Here is a 16,058-nt window from a genome sequence, read left to right on the forward strand (position 1 = left end):
TTCGTAAGTTGTTTAGCATTCTGTCTGCAATCTTTAATAGTTAAACTTTATCATTGAGTTTATTTGATGGTATACGTGCTATTGAATTTTGTTGGATAGTAAATCCTATGTTTTCCAATGATAGTGATCTTGGTGGTTCCTATACTCAAATACTAGTTTATCGGATGATAACTTACTTAGAATACTTTTGCATTCTAATCTAAGCTTTATTCACTGATAATTAAATCTCTAAGATATCATTGTTTATGACTTTGATATAGTCCATATATATTGATCTTTGAGTTTGGGCCAGTATAGATAGACTGGCTTCGGCACTTCGTATGCATGGTGAAATCTTTAGTTATGGGGTAGTTACTGTCGACTGGGCACATCACCTGCCTCTCTATCGATGTTCCTTATTTTGTTAATAAGGCATGATCATGTAAACAACTCTAACTGCCTATTTACAATAGTCTATCTAAACCTTACCGACGGGTTTAGTTTCTTTGCTAAGGAGGGTTAGTGCCTCTGGCTCCTCTCTCTATGTCCTTGCGGGCAAGGGCGTATCACACTTTTGTAGCTGGGTGACACCCAAAGCAACAAGGGTGGCTGACTCCGTTGGTCATTTCCTTGTTGGTGACAGCCGGAAGGTGTTTGAGTTGGTAGCGCATCCACGTTAGACAAAGAGGTTACCCCTACCTCATTTAAGTTGGTGCATTTCTCACATAGTGTGAGTACTGTGAACTTTTTCTGGAGTTGTTTCCTTAGCGGTATTCTAGACTTGAGTATGCATTGACGAGGACGTCAATCTTCCCTAAGGGGGGAGAGTGTCGTAAATGTGACTTCAGGTATCAAAAGTTACCTGTCGGCCAGTCTTTACGGACACTCTTTCCTTACTGCCACAATGGCAGGAGGTCGGTATTGCTGGTTCCCTTTATCAGCCCCTCTTGTTTAAATGTTAATTTACTGGGCTTAGCACATGTATTTAGCCAGATGGACATAAGGTAGGAACTCCTATGTGTTTCTAGCTGAGCATACTCAACCTGGCTCTTAGTTCTCTTTTACTCTGTCTTGCCCTGGCTTGACAAGAACCCTCGCATATTGAGATTGGTCCCTCAATATTGCTGGATGATAACTTACCGTATCTGCCAAACACCCTCGCTATCATGCCCTTTGTGTTAGTCTCATTTCGGTCCCAAATGCTATTTATGGAAAGTGTCTAGATTTGCTCGTTTGGCATATCTACGAAATGTAGAGATTGGCCTGAACACAATGGTGTTCATCCCGTGTCCAAATTCACATTCTAGCGCCATTCCATATTTATTAAGCTTCAAGCTTGTCCCAGAGACTAACTCCTGATACTAAAGGAGGCTTGGGGCGAAAGCCCAAAGCGTGTGTTCCTCAAGGGCGGGGGTTCCAAATGTATAGTAGGGATAGTGGGTAGGTCAAACATGGCTGACCAACCTGAGGCATAGTCTAGCTCCCGCTTGCGTGCCTGTCCTTGTTCTGCGTCTGGCTTGGGTCTAAGCCCAAGCTCCACACCATGCTAGCTAGTGGAGTACCCATATCCTCACGTTAGGCCACCGGTATGCTGAAATAGCGCCAGACTCCGTTTGCCTCCGTTTTGCATGCTAATCCTGGCATTGGGATGCTGGTTGCTCTAGGACTGTTCCAAGTCGCTTCGGGCTCCTGTCCCTTCGCTCCTTGGGCTATATGCTCAAGAGTTGCTCCGTGGTCCGGTTCCATCACTCCTTGGCTCCATACTTGGGAGTTTGGCACCGTTCCTTTGTTCAGTGGCCCAAGGCCCTGAAACTCGAGTTCCACACCACTGTCCTTTAGACATGTGGCATCTGTCACGTGGCACAAAGAGGGTTTAGATTCCACTTCGTGGTGTTATCCTATAGTAAATCACCATAGTATAAAGGGTCAAAACCACATGTGCTACACATACTTGCATCAATCTAAAAACCAAATATGATAAAGCCAAACTTCATAAGTGATTGTTAAACTAATCCTATATGAACTTATCTTCCACTATAAGATACATCAATAATCAATATAACTTCAACTTATATCTAACAAGGATCCAACAACTCTAATATTGATCACTAACTCTTAGTTTTGCAAAGTTAACATAATCCATGACTAAATCATTTTTCAAAGAAAAGCCAAAGCCAAATCTTTACTAAACAATCTAGTCTAAAACAAAACTAACTTAACTTGTCACTCAACTTGTTTAAACACTAATACAATTGCTAACTAGCAAATGTGCAAATACTAACAATACAAAAGTATAGCAAAATCATCAATATCATAATCATTAAGATTATGAAAGAAAATATCCCAATGAGGTTCAATTGACCACCAACTATCTGAATCACCATAGATGGAAAATTAAACTTCCTTAGTAAACCTATAAAATATTTAATCTCAACTTTAACAATAGAGATAAACAAAGTCCAGTGTTATTTCAGCATACTAGAGGCCTAATATGAGTATATGGATATTCCACCAACTATATAGAGTTTGGGCTTGGACCTAAAGCAAACACAGAAAAGGATAGACACACCAATAGAGAGTTAGATAATGTATTTTCATATACCCAAACAAGGGAAGAAGGTTCTTGGAAACAAGCTGAATGATAGTCTAAGCTGGCATTGATGGTGAGAAGCAGGCCAAAGAGAAAACTGTTAAAGGTTTTCAACTATTGTTTGAAGAAGGAATGTCCAATAGAGTTCTAACAGCATCTCTAGCATCAACAGCACCACAGACTCACAGCAGCATAGTTAGGTGTAGGTACAGCTGGGGTAGAGGCTTTTATAAAGCCCTATGGAACTACAATGTTCATAAAAGGCCCTAAACCCTGTGTGAATGTTGTGAGATATCCTTAGTAAGGGTCCTAGTGACTCCTTATGTGGTGCTAGAGTCAGAAAAGTGGCTAGAAAAATTTCTACCTTGATTCTTGACTCTGTGGTTGCAAAGATATCATGGCTGATTCTCCAGTTCTTTTTTAGGCCAAGGAACTTTGGAATATGCATGGTGATGCTAGACAAGTCCAATATGGAATAGTCCAATCCATATAGAAGAAGTCTGTCATATTGCATTATACACTCAAATATCCATCCCAAGATAGAGTCTGAGATGATGGTGGTAGTCCCTTATAAGGAAGTCAAATGTCAAACCCATGCCATCAATGGAGATCTTAACACTTGCAAATGCAAGCCAGAATCACAGTATAATTAGTAAATCTTTTGAACAACCATGTTGCCAGCCACTTCCAAGCCACTGGAGTATGCCAACAAGGGAGATGATGTTGCTTTGAAAATGAGAGCTGAGCATTGTTTATGCCTTTGAGGAAGAGTGTCTTATCTGAATGTTACTACAAAGAATGAGATCAAGAGTTTTTTGAGTGTTTAAACCAGGAATGCTTCTTAAAAGCTTGCCAACTAAGCTCACTGAGCATGATCTAGATAAAGTGCAGAAATTTGAGTGAGAATGTCCTCCAGGACCTGAGAGACTGTGGAGGCTGGCTGGAAGATCCCACTCTGAAAGCTTAGAGCTGGTCTAGTAGCTAGATTTGAAGCTATACCCAAGGATGTGGTGTTAGATTGTGGGTATGATTCTAGGAATATTCCCAGATATACTTAGAGATTAATCCATTAGGTTCATTATTGAGATTGATAATATGACACATTTTTCAGTGGCATTTTTCAGGATTCTCTTGCAACAGATGGTGACCACAGTGGCATGTCTCACTTTTTAGCAAAGGCATCATTTGGAGTATTAAGTTCTAGAACAAAAATAAAAGGATCCATATCAATTTCAAGCTAAGTATTTCTACTTAAGTCTTTTATTTGATCTAGATCTTTTTATTTCTTTTCAATTCCTATTATTGTTGAATTGGATCAGGCTTTTGGCTTTTTATCTTTCATGAATCCTAGATTTGATAGATCTAGAATTTTGACAATCAGAATTCTATTTCTTGTTTTGTGTGAGGTATGCAATTATTTTTTTCTTAGAGTCCAGTCAAGAGCTTAGACATTTACAAGTTATTGGCAAAGAAGCATGATGATGGTTGCCATGGTTGATCTAGCCATGTTTTCACTTCCATAGTAAGGAGATATTAGGCTTGAAGAGGATTTTTAACCACCTTTAAAGCAAGTTGAAAATCATGGATCTTATGCACTTGGCTTGTGGGCATTTGATGTAGTAGACAAGTTTTCTCTTACAAAACCTTTTCTACCAATGCTTTTCCAATTAAATCTTCATGGTGACTCCTCTTCTTCACCCACTGCTCAAGATAGTGGATGTGTTACATGTGAGTTTTGGGCTGCCAAAAGCAAGCATGTTACAAAGTGGTGATTTTGAGAAGTAACCATTTTCTTGCTGTCTCAATATTGAGCAGAACCTTCTTCTAGTCATTCTCAGCTCCAGGATTGGGTCATTCACGTCAGTACCAACTAGTTCTGAGATTTCTTCTATCATAATAATGAAGGCAATGGAGGTGATTTGTGCACACTTTTGTTAATAGAGGCAGTAGTGCCCTTTTAGGAATAAGATAGAATATGCTCCTTAAGGCATTCTGGTATTGGGAGCTCTTTCTTCTTTTTTCTTTTTATTTATCATTTGTTTTTCTCTCATTTTTTCTCTATTTTTCTCACCTTTATTTCTATATTTCTTTATTCATGTCATGCAGCTATGAGTGCTCTTTAATCACTGAACAAGCTATAAGATTTAAGTTTCTAGATAATTCTCAGAATTTTTAATTTTCCCTCTTCACCATCTTTATCAATGCCTTAAAAAAAAAAGAGTGTCCCAAAGAAGAAATCTCCAACAAAGATAACTGTATGTCCCACAAATGCTAATCTAGCTAAAGAAAGTGGGAAAGGACACTAAAACTTTTGTGGGTATCTCAAAAAATATGTGGACACATACAAATCAGATGAAGAATGTGGAGATAAAGTGAAAAAACCAAAAGACATGGATTAAACATTCACAAATACCTTTGGCAAATATGTTTTAACAAATATCTCTTAACTCTGGCTACAAAATTGGACACAAATAGACACATTGGAAAGTTTAGACTTAGATAAAGAGAAGAAGACCAACATGAAGAGCCATGACACTCATACAAAGAAATGGAAAGAAAGGCAATTTCCATTGGCCTTGTTATTGAGGAAGTCAAGGCCTTCAAATTGCTAACCCAAATAAAGAAGAGTTGCATTTCCATTGCCAATCAGAAGGCCATGGCTTCCTCTTTCTAATGATGTAAAATCAACTTCATCTCTCATGAAATGCACAAATCCTCATAAGAAGGCTAGACTAGACTGAAATTGCTAGATTCACCAATTTTTGGGGCATTCTAAAGCCCTAATGATAGATCCACCTCCCTCTCATATGTAATCTTTATATGTAACCTTAAAATTTTAGGGGTGCAGTGGACACATCAAACCCTACCCTAATAGACGCTTCACATGTGACCATCACAGTTAAATTGTGACAGCCACATCAGCAATTTGAAGTGACGTTGCCCTAGTACATGTCACTATCACCATCATTTTTTTAACGGTGGCATTGTGACGGTGAAACCAATTTGAATGTTTTTCAAAACCGGCCCAGCCGGTTGACCACCATCAAACCTGAAAAAGCATGTTAAAATGCTGATGTGACAGTTATTTCTTCCTGCCACTATTGCTGACATGTCAATTCTTGGTTTTATGGTCTTGAGCGGAATGGGAGAGTAGCAGCTGAATGATTTGGAGATTATGTTCTCCACTCAATGTTAGCAAGAGGTTCTGTATGATGGTTCTCAATTCAGCAAGGGGAATTTTACTGCTCCCACTCCACCGAAGCCTCCGAAACCAGCTGGAAATCGGGGGCATTGGTCTTTGAATGAATTGTTGGTTTTGAATGAAGAAAAGAAGCATGATTTCTTCTTACAGCAGCGAGGCAGCATTCAAAAGAGGCACAAGACTGCAAGTGTTCGTTGGCAGCAAGTCTCTAAGTAAGTTTGGATTTTTCATGTTCAATAAGTTTGGAGCTACTATTTGACACATGATGTCAACCATTTGCCTAGGCAATGTCAATCTCATTGGGAGTATATCTACAAAGAGTTCAACAAAATCAAATCATATGAATATCATGTTCCTACTAGCAGAAGCAGTTACTAGAACATGACAACGGAGCAATGTCGTAAAGCATTTGCCACCAAAGTTCAATGATCAACTCTACGCAATGATGGACAAGTTGCTTCAGGACCGTCGAACTGTGAATTCACAGGGACAGACTTAGGAATCAATGTCTTCACCACCTACATCCCAATGATCACCATTACCGACACCATGAGCTTCATGACAACAATCACCATCATCTCCATATGGAGAATCAAAACCTGAAGGTATGTTTTGTAGTTTTTGTTCATAATCATTTTTGGCAATGATAGGAAATAACAACGATCCTGAAAAACGTAGTTCAGGCCGGCTGAGGAAGAAGTCCCACACACAACTTGCAGAACAACTTGCAGGAGCGTTGCATGACAACAATGTGAGGCTCATTGATACAATGGAAGATAGACAGAAGGAAATTTGTTGTCATAATCTGAAGAAGGAAGAATTCATGGAGTGTATTCTGTCTATGGATAGCCAGATGGTGAAGAGTGTGGATCAAGTAGCTCAAGCCTTGTTTGTGATTGCTGATTCTTTGGTAAGTAAATTCATTTCTTATTCATGAACTTCACTTTTGTAGTTTACAGCGTTTCTGATTACTATCTCCGAAGCAACAAGAGAGATGATGAACTGATGAAGATGTGATGATTTACCTGATCGACAATTCTAGGCCTAGCATTCCCACCTTGCGTTGCTGCTGCCAGTATCCTTGGATCGATTCCATCGATTTAGAAAGAGAATTCTTGTTGGAAGGACATGAGCGTTTGCATAAAGCTGTTTGTATCAGTCGTCTGGCATGGATCAGAGCTAGATTGAAAGGATAGAAAGAACTTTACAAGAGTAAGTACCCACTGCAAAATGACAATCTTTGCCTATGGTTGATTGAGTCCCCTCTCAGCGACCACTGCTCGGGTATCGCCTATAAGCTTGGCTGTGCTATGGGGATCCGAGATGAGATTTTTCCCAAGGAACAAAGAGAAGAAAATACATACCAGAAGTAAAGATTGCTTGTGTTATCTTTGACCACCCTGGTACTTGCGATCTTCTGGACAACGTCCAGGCCTTCTACCACCCCGCCTACCACCGCAGGGTAAAATAAGCTGGCAAGTTCCAAAGCTTCACGAATTCAGCATAACTTGCTTGAGAACAAAGAGCAAGAACCGCCGATTGTGACTGACAGTATCCTGAAATTGATATGCTTGAGTTGGTCTTTCTTAGCAAAACCCAAGCTTCTACTACCGATAGAAACTTCAGGCTTGACTTGTAATTTGCCAAAAACTCTGCTGGTTTCCCAGGTGAAAGTGCACCAGGCTTGCCTGCCACTATTGCTGAGCGCACTTCTTTAAGAATGGAGTTTCCAAGAACATCAAACACATTAAGTCCAGAGTTTTCTGAAAAGAAACGAGACCACAAGAAAACGAGCAAAATAAGAAAAAGGCATTTGGAAAGCTTACCAGACACTACGATATCCAACATGAACTTACAATCTCGAGTAATATGCACCTCAGCCTGTTTATAGTCTTCCTCCAGCTTGTCTGCAGCTCCTCCACCCACCAAGTCTTTGGAAGAATTCCCAGGAAAAAGCCTGGAGATAAAAGGTGCCACAATTATGATATGAAAAGCCTCTTCAGCTCCAGCAGTGTTGTCAATAGCCACATAAGCACGTAGACAATGGTAGAGAACCTTCTCGTCACTTCACCTGGATGCAGAACTTTAGACTATTCATCTCACTCATAATTCGCTCCAACAATCGACTCTGCGGGTCATCACCACTGTTGTTGTCGACCGGATCCAGAGATCCTTCACTGCCACTCACTAGATTTCCATTGGAAATTCTATTTTCCTTGAGCTCCAGCAAGAGCTTCTCGATCTGCAAGAAAGCTAGGAATTGAAATAAAAGGACTCGCTCCACTCAATCTTACCTTGGAAACCACATGAGAGGTGTCGAGCAGCAACTTGAGAATCTCCTGCGATGCAAAGGCCTCGGATCTCTGCTTGAACGCGTCCTGGAGCACGAGCAGCACTCCATCAACACCATTGCGCACGGTGACAAGCTTACCTCGCAGCTCTTGCAATGGCGTGCACATCCGGAGCACAGCACCATCCACATCCACAAGCTGCATGCTGAGGCTCACGAAATCTTTGTAATCCTTGTTGATGAGCTCGATGAGCTCGTTCTTGAGTGCTGCAAGGTGACTGCGCAGCTCGCCGTGCAGTGCCTTGAGCGGCATGAAGCTGCACAGGCTGGAAATGTGGGTGTCACAGTCGAAACCCTGAAAAATAAAACTTGAGTTTCTGTGTTAAATAGAGCGCACTAAAATAAACAAATTCATGAGCTTCAAGTGGATTTGTTTAAGTCTATTACATAAGTAGTGAGAATTTTTCTAAGCTCCATAGCAGCAACCTTTAAGCAATTTGAAACTTCTCTCACATGCCATCCTCAAAGACAACAAGTAAAAGTTAAATGCTTCCCTCAATTCAGTTCCATTTGCACCTGGAAACAGTATAACCAACCATGGAAGTTTGTAGTATCCTGAGTCTCCAATGATGTACTCCCAAAACTAATATTGGCCTCTTGAGACTGCTGGTCCGTTAAGAATCTCACCTGATTGAGCTCTTCTGTAGAATGAACTCTTCCTCAAAATGGTTATGTCATTGTAACTCGCAGGATCTCCAACTCGAATTTCCAGGAACCTTGCTTCATTATCCACGATTGCTTGCATGACAATTGAGTAATCCTTGTCCTTGTTGTAATAATCACTTGTAAAAGCATTTCCAGGAAGCTCAACTTTGAAATGCGTGCAGTCAATTGCATCATAGCAATTCGGGAAGCCACAAAGACTCTTGAAACCTGTTTTTACTGTTCACAGATCTGCTGGCCACACAAAAAAATTGTCCTAGATGCTAGAATGTTGTGTCAGAGAACTTCTGACAATACTTCCAGACAGTTGCTTTAGAAACACCAAAATGCTCTGCCAAACTAGCAAAAGAATCACCTGAAGCTAATCTCCATAAAGCAATGGCAACTTGCTTACCAATAGGAATATCTCTAGATAGAATGTTTTTCTGCATTGACGGAGCAACAAGTTCGCAGATTGTCATAAACTGCTCCTCGGAAACTCTGAAGAACTCTCTCCACCTTGTTGGATCTTGCATTCCAACCTTGTCCACCCAATGACGGAACCAATGAAGAGACCTTGGTCTGATATAGAAATCTCACTCAACAGTAACTTGATTTTAGAATATTCTAGAATACTCTGACGTGAATGATGGTTACATGTACAGTGCCACCATCATTTTATCGCCGTCACTGCACAGAAAATGATGGTGACAGTCACATGTGCAGCGTCTCTAAGCTGGGAACTCCGTGTTAGGAACTAAATCTCAAGACCTTGGTCTAAAACACTGCTCAAGAATTGTATAGCTCTCACACCAAGAGTACATGCCTCACTCATTATATCCTGAGCTTCATTTGCCTTAGTACTTGCCATTTTCCTAGAAGAAATTGCTAGCCTGCTTCAGCCACAGTAAGCTTCATCTCACGCATGGGATGTTCAAACAGAGAAGCAGGCTATTATGCCTCAAAAAGCAAACCTTTGCCCCAATTTATTGCATCACATTTGAGACACTGATGCTAGCAATGTGTGCCTGTCCTTCATTTGATGGACCATGTTAGAGGTGCTGGAGAAAGATATCAGTGACCTGTTGGGAGCATGATAAGAGTAGTCATGCTCATGACATCAATGCTTTGAGCACAATGCTAGAAGCAGTGGCTCCTGTGTCACCTCACACCATAACTGGGACAAGCTCTCATTAAGAAGCAAGAGTGATTGTCACCCTGAGGCTCAAGAACACTCACACTCAGCACCCACTGCTCATCTCCTCTGTCCTCTAAGCATGAACCACTTTGTCACATCAGCACTTAGTCCTAACGGCGTGACCTTAGCCCATTTCAATGTCAACAAAGCACATCTTCAACTGTTTCCAGGGTTCCGATGGCACGAGCACCAAACTTCAAAACATAATACTTGTTTAATCTATTTGACAAGTAAACCGTTAGGAGCAAGATGTTTTAATTTATTTGCAAGGTCAACATTGCGACACTCCCATGTACAAGCATGATTAAGAAGCCCTGATCAAATGCAGTACGAGGCACCATATCAGATGATTGAATTGAGACGAAGAATTTCTGTGAGAACCACTGAGGTTGTCACTAGTGGACGTTGGCTGCATGAGGTGAAGTGTTTCGTTATTTTAGGATCCAGATCGAGGCACCTTTGCAACTAATATGCCAGGCTCCAAGAAACCATTTTGTAAGTATGATGGTACATGCTTGAGGTGTTTTGAATTGAGACAAGTAGGCGTTTCTACAAGCCTTTCTTTCGCGTAACATGGTCAAAAAGCACAGCTTGTTTATACTCGTGTGTTGGAATCTGCAAGGAACTATCAAGCTACATGAAATTCAAAGATGGACATACTTCAGTCCTCGTAGAGTTATCCCCTGGATCCATAGCAGCATGGACCTACACAAATACATTCTTCCAGTGATCCTAAAGAAGTAAAATGTAAGGAATTTCTTACATTCAACATCTTTCGGTCCTTTTTGCTTTTAAACATTACACCAGCATCGCCTTCTGCAACGACCTATGGTCAATAAATACCATAACTTAGTAATAGAAGTTTATCCTCATCTTGCCTGAAAATTCAATGACGAGTTTTGAAATGTTTGCAGCGTAGTCCTGTAAAATAGTTTTAGTAAGGTACGGTTTCATAACTACAATATCTTATACCAATTATAATATGACAGGTCAAATAGTGCGGGAAGAAATCGCTTTTTGAGTTCGAACACTGGCTCCAAATCTTCAGTTCGTATTCTTTCCCCGTAATCAACATATCCTGAAATCTTCTTGCCCAGAATATTTTGACTTGGAAACGAGAATAAACAAACTTATGTTGACTTACTTCATGGCCCTTCGCATTGAAGTCTCGAATGTAGACAATTGTCTGTGTAGTTTGAAAGTCACAATTCTAGCAAAACACACAGGAAAAAGGATCGTTTGGTACCGATAATGTTCCGTTTCTAATTGGAATCTCTCTCTCTGCCAAAGCTTGAAGCACTGGGAAGCCTGAGAGATCCTTCCCAGATGAAAAGATTTTCTTGGGAACCTTTTTTAAGGCCTACAAAGACAGCATCTAAAATCATTAAGGAAAGCTAAAAATACATGTGTGTACCAGTAACCGTGCTTGCTCCGCAGCTTCCTTCTGAGCAACAAACTGACTTCTAGTCATAATTTCTGCGTTGCTTCGATAGCTGATTAAAATTATTACATGATTGAGAATCTTAGGGGCAGAAAGATCTTCCTACCCAAGCTCGATTAGCTTTCTTGCTAGATCTATGTCCTCGAGGTAAAAGAGGTCGGTTGCAGATATTTGGCTGTCCAGATATTCTTCATAGCTGAAAAGGGTTTTCAAGTAAAAAACAAGAATCTGGAAATATTTACGTGGTAAATGATTGTATAATTGTGTCTCCCATAGACCCCGCAAAAACGGGCATAGTCACCGTGGCTCGTCGTCTTAAAGAAGTTGCCATTTGACTTGCTGTTCACGCCGAGTGTAACCTAGGAATTGTTAGTGATTCGAGTCGTGAACTGCAGATACGAAGACGGGGATAGCCCTAATGACAACCTCGATTCCTGTAATTAAAAGAGAGTGCCAAGTCACCCCGTGAAGAGTCGTTGTTGTTCAAAATGAAACTATCTGAGCTCCCAGCTGTTCTGGGAAAGTAAAATACTTTCTTGCCTGCCATGGCTATCGAAAACACATTCAATCGCCCAAAAACACTAAAAATTCAGAGAAGACGGCTAGATTACTCGTGATTCGTTCGTACACATATACAACCATAGCTCGCAGTTTTTGTTTTCTGGTCTCATTCATTCACTGGAGCTGGAGAGAATTATATTTGATTGGACTCTTTGAGACGTGACCCGGAAGGCCTGATAAACCTCTGGGAACCGCAATTGTGCTAAAGATATCAGGCGTCACAATGGCTTTAAAATATCAGTGACAGACTCAAAGCACTTCCAAGAACTTTCCAACTTTATGCTTGAGAGAGAAGGCTTGTGAGGCCTGATGAGAGTCCTCTCCACCTTTCACCATTTCCACCCAGGAAGTACATGCTTACCACCAAGAATGAAGTTCGTGAATGCACTCTATGCTTACACAGTCAACTCTTTGCAAAATCTGGTATCCATCTTTTTGAAGTTTCTAGAGTACAATGCAAGGCCTGGAGCTTTATAGTGAACTCAAGAGAAGACATCGATAAGTGTTTTGGATTGAAAAGAGAGGTCTTTCTCGGCATAGAAAGCAGAAAGCTCTCCCAAGTTTGACACCAATGGGAGGCCAACATGACCCAACTTCAGTTTTGCTAAAGGAGACGGCACTAACGGTAATAAATGCCTGACGATCTAGAAGTTTGCTAAAGAATGTTGAAGCTCGCCTCATCTTTGAAGTAAATCTCAAATTTACCTCATGTTGAGCTTCAAGCATTCGACGCTGCAGAATTAATAAAATATCACGGAAGATCTATCTCCAAGATTTGATTAGCTGAAACTCTTACCTAAGAAGCATCCAGCCATCGAATTAAACTCTTGAGCTCTAGATCACCACAAAAATGACCGCATTCCCAATGACCAGTTGCTAAGCACATCTTCACCTCCATTTTGGTCCAGAAACCCACAGAAGGCTCGCTGCAAAAGAAAAAGAAAAAGAAAAACTGTAGAACTCACTAGACAAAACTGGCCACGATCAGTACAGCTGTGCACTCAGCCTTTCGTCTATGGTCGCCAGCAAGAACGAAGCTTTTTCGCTGAGCCAGGTTACTCCGGTGGCCGCGCCAGTGAGCCTGACTGACCCTCTCACCTCGTCCCTAGCTGGCAGATTGTCCGTAACTGAAAGCATAAGACATAAGCACCTGGAATGGAAATCCAATGAGTTTACCCTTCATACTAGACAAGCATGAAAAATATCTTCCTGCATGGTGAGCCATTAGTGGTTAATTATCCGTGAATATGAAAGATATTACCTGTACACAGCCACTTTTTTGTTAAATCAACCTCCAAAACTTTGCCACCAATATGATTGCTTAAAGTCGCCAGCCTCGGACACCTGATGGAAAAAATTAAATTTTGCGAGAAAAACAGAACCAGCAATACCTGACTAGCACTAATTGTGCAGTCTTTCTCGCCCGAGGTAAGACGCTTATCTTCATTGCAACAGAACATCAGCAACCAGAGAAAAAAGATACAGCTCGTGAAGATATTACTCCAACCACAGCTTCATACATTTCCTGCTTGTCGAATGTTTCTTGAACCATAGGACCCTGTAATCCTCGAGATGATTTGGAGTGATGATCAAGTTCTCAGTCACCAGCCCAAAAATGATCATGTTCGAACATAATGTAAGACATTGATCATCAGTCATTGTAACCTGTAAGACATAAGAGTTCAAGCTGTGCCAACTTATGAGAACAATGCAAAGCTGAAAAACTGTGATGAACGAATTTACAAAGATCCTGAAGTCAGGCCTAATGCAAACTCCGTCCTTTTCATGACTTGAAATCTAACACCTGAGAACATAAAGAGACAAAGAGCCATGATCTCTGCCATGCTTGGGAAGTACGATTATAGTGGGTGTCATCACCGAGCCACTGGTGAGAAAATATGGCAAAAGAGACTTTCTCGGGAAACAAACAACATAACAGCTGTAAAGGAGAGAACAGCTTCCAAATGGCTAGTGTGGTCATGTTTGAAACGCTAACCTGTAGGCACACACAAAGAAAAAGTGAAGAATGCAGAGAATTATCCAAGAGTCTTTATGCTTGAACTTAACTCATTACCAATTATCTTCAGCAACATCTCTATCAGGACGAGGGTTGTGTAGAAACAATGAAGTTTCTAGAGGTTGCCTTGAGAATGAGTTAGACAGATAGCTCGTCCTGATCTAAGCAAAAAAACGCTGTCGAATGAGAAAGAATATAGAATTACCTGCTGATTGATGTGGTGTCCATCATTCCCTTCTTCATTGTCTTTGTGTGCCGATATTAAAATTTCTGCCATTTCTCTAGAACTATTAGTTCAGCTGCAAGCTTTGCAATTAAGTAAACTCTACCTCTTTCTACTTGTTCTCAGTTGTGTTTTAGAAAAAAAGAAAGAAGCAGATGTCTACATCTTAACTTTTTCAAAGCTACTTACAGTCTGCCAATCCACGAAGGGATGTCACTACAATGTCTCTTTTCTACTTGGATTTTACTCTCTCAGCTTGCATCCCACACTGAACAAGGTGTTCTTCACAGGAGGTCGAGATTCTGCATGCTGCATGCAGGACATGGCTTTGTCTTCCTGATTTTATATGAAGTTCAGCAATCCAAGCAAGAAGATGCTGATCTTCATCCTAGATGAACCTGGAACAGTAACCATGCAACACAAAAGAGAAAGTCTGAGAATAGCATAGTCAAATGAGAGTTCTGGCAATGGTGGAATAAGAACATAGATATCATAATCCAGTAGTAAATAACAAAGATAAAGAGGTTTAGGTTTGCCTGGACTATATTACATCTCTTTCTGGTTCCTCACCACCCAACCACTTCAAGCTACCTCAAAAGCTCCACCATGCCACCGCTCCTAATGTGAGACTCTATAGTAGGTTAGGTATCAGCATTAGAAGAATAATGATGTGGTAAAATTTGGCACTTAACAATTCATCCCTTCTATCCCAAGGATGAGTTGAATTGGTGATCACTTTTTATAGGGAACTTTACTCAAACTCCTGGTCCGTCATCCAAAGCCTTATACATCAAAGAGTCACTGGGCTCTTCACTCCAAGATAGCACACTTTCAACTCACTTACATAAAATATTGGATGAATCTTCACACTGATCTAATAAGTTGCATTATCAATGTGCTCCAACACTTTATATAAATCAACATATCAGTGAGAAAGTTTGTCACTCTTCCCACTTTCCAAAGGCACTAAGATGTTTTAACACTCACTTGACAAAAAGACCACTCACACAAAAATGATATATCCCACTTGATATTCCCTACACTGACAATGCTCATTGACAAACTTCTCAACCCTAACCGAAGCATCTTACAAGTTTCATTTGCACATCACCAGAATCATAATGAGCCAAAGATTGTGGCTTTTGGAATTTATGTAGTTTTTCACAATAAAAGCCACTTAACATGATGGCTTTTTTAGTCGTGTAATGCTGAAGAGGCTTTTATTATAGTATTCTATAATGGTTTTATCTTTAGATGTGGCATTCGATTATAATTACTTGAGTGAATAGTGGCTTTCAACAATGACAAATGTATTATGTGTGGATTTACAAACTGGTTATAGCTTAAATAAAGAACATAATATGCTAACAATAAAGATAAATATATTTAAATTAAAATATGATCAATATAATGGTATATAATATTTTTATGGATGTGGTAATGGAATATAGAGTTATTGGAAATTCTGCATTCTTAAAGATTTTTTGATTTTATGGGTCTGTTTGTTATAATTCCTTCTAAGAGACACTATGTGTAAGAGCAAGGTTTAAATCTAAGCTTTTCTATAATTATTATTATATTCTCTAAAATATTAAAAATACAAGAGTTTGATATCTATTTTATTATTATATTATTAATGGTTATAAAATTATGATTTAGAGTTATATATTTATGATTTCTCAATATTGAGATTATTGATAATGATTAACCTTAAAAATTATAATCATAAAATCTAAAGATAAAATGACTTGTAAAATACTGATGATCCATTTATATTTTTAACACCTGATTTCCTATGACTTTTATGAAATCTCTTTGTTATGAGACAACTTTGCTGTAGTTGAAGTTTAACCAT

The 16,058-nt window shown here is 39.9% G+C and overlaps 1 protein-coding gene across 1 annotated transcript; it reads right to left on the reverse strand.

Annotated features, from left to right (window-relative positions):
- Positions 1-7,156: 7,156 nt before the first annotated feature.
- Positions 7,157-11,432, reverse strand: LOC9633229 (conserved oligomeric Golgi complex subunit 2). The gene is made up of 13 exons (XM_024675507.1): positions 11,376-11,432; positions 11,106-11,171; positions 10,725-10,787; positions 9,929-9,981; positions 9,590-9,656; positions 9,140-9,209; positions 8,749-8,994; positions 8,579-8,637; positions 8,066-8,416; positions 7,930-8,013; positions 7,598-7,826; positions 7,368-7,534; positions 7,157-7,243 (listed from the first exon to the last, which is right to left on the reverse strand). The coding sequence occupies exons 1-13, from the start codon at positions 11,430-11,432 to the stop codon at positions 7,157-7,159; spliced, it is 1,599 nt and encodes a 532-aa protein (XP_024531275.1).
- Positions 11,433-16,058: the final 4,626 nt, after the last annotated feature.

The sequence above is a fragment of the Selaginella moellendorffii genome, unplaced genomic scaffold (assembly GCF_000143415.4).
Source record: "Selaginella moellendorffii unplaced genomic scaffold, v1.0 SELMOscaffold_15, whole genome shotgun sequence".
Taxonomy (NCBI): Eukaryota; Viridiplantae; Streptophyta; class Lycopodiopsida; order Selaginellales; family Selaginellaceae; genus Selaginella; species Selaginella moellendorffii.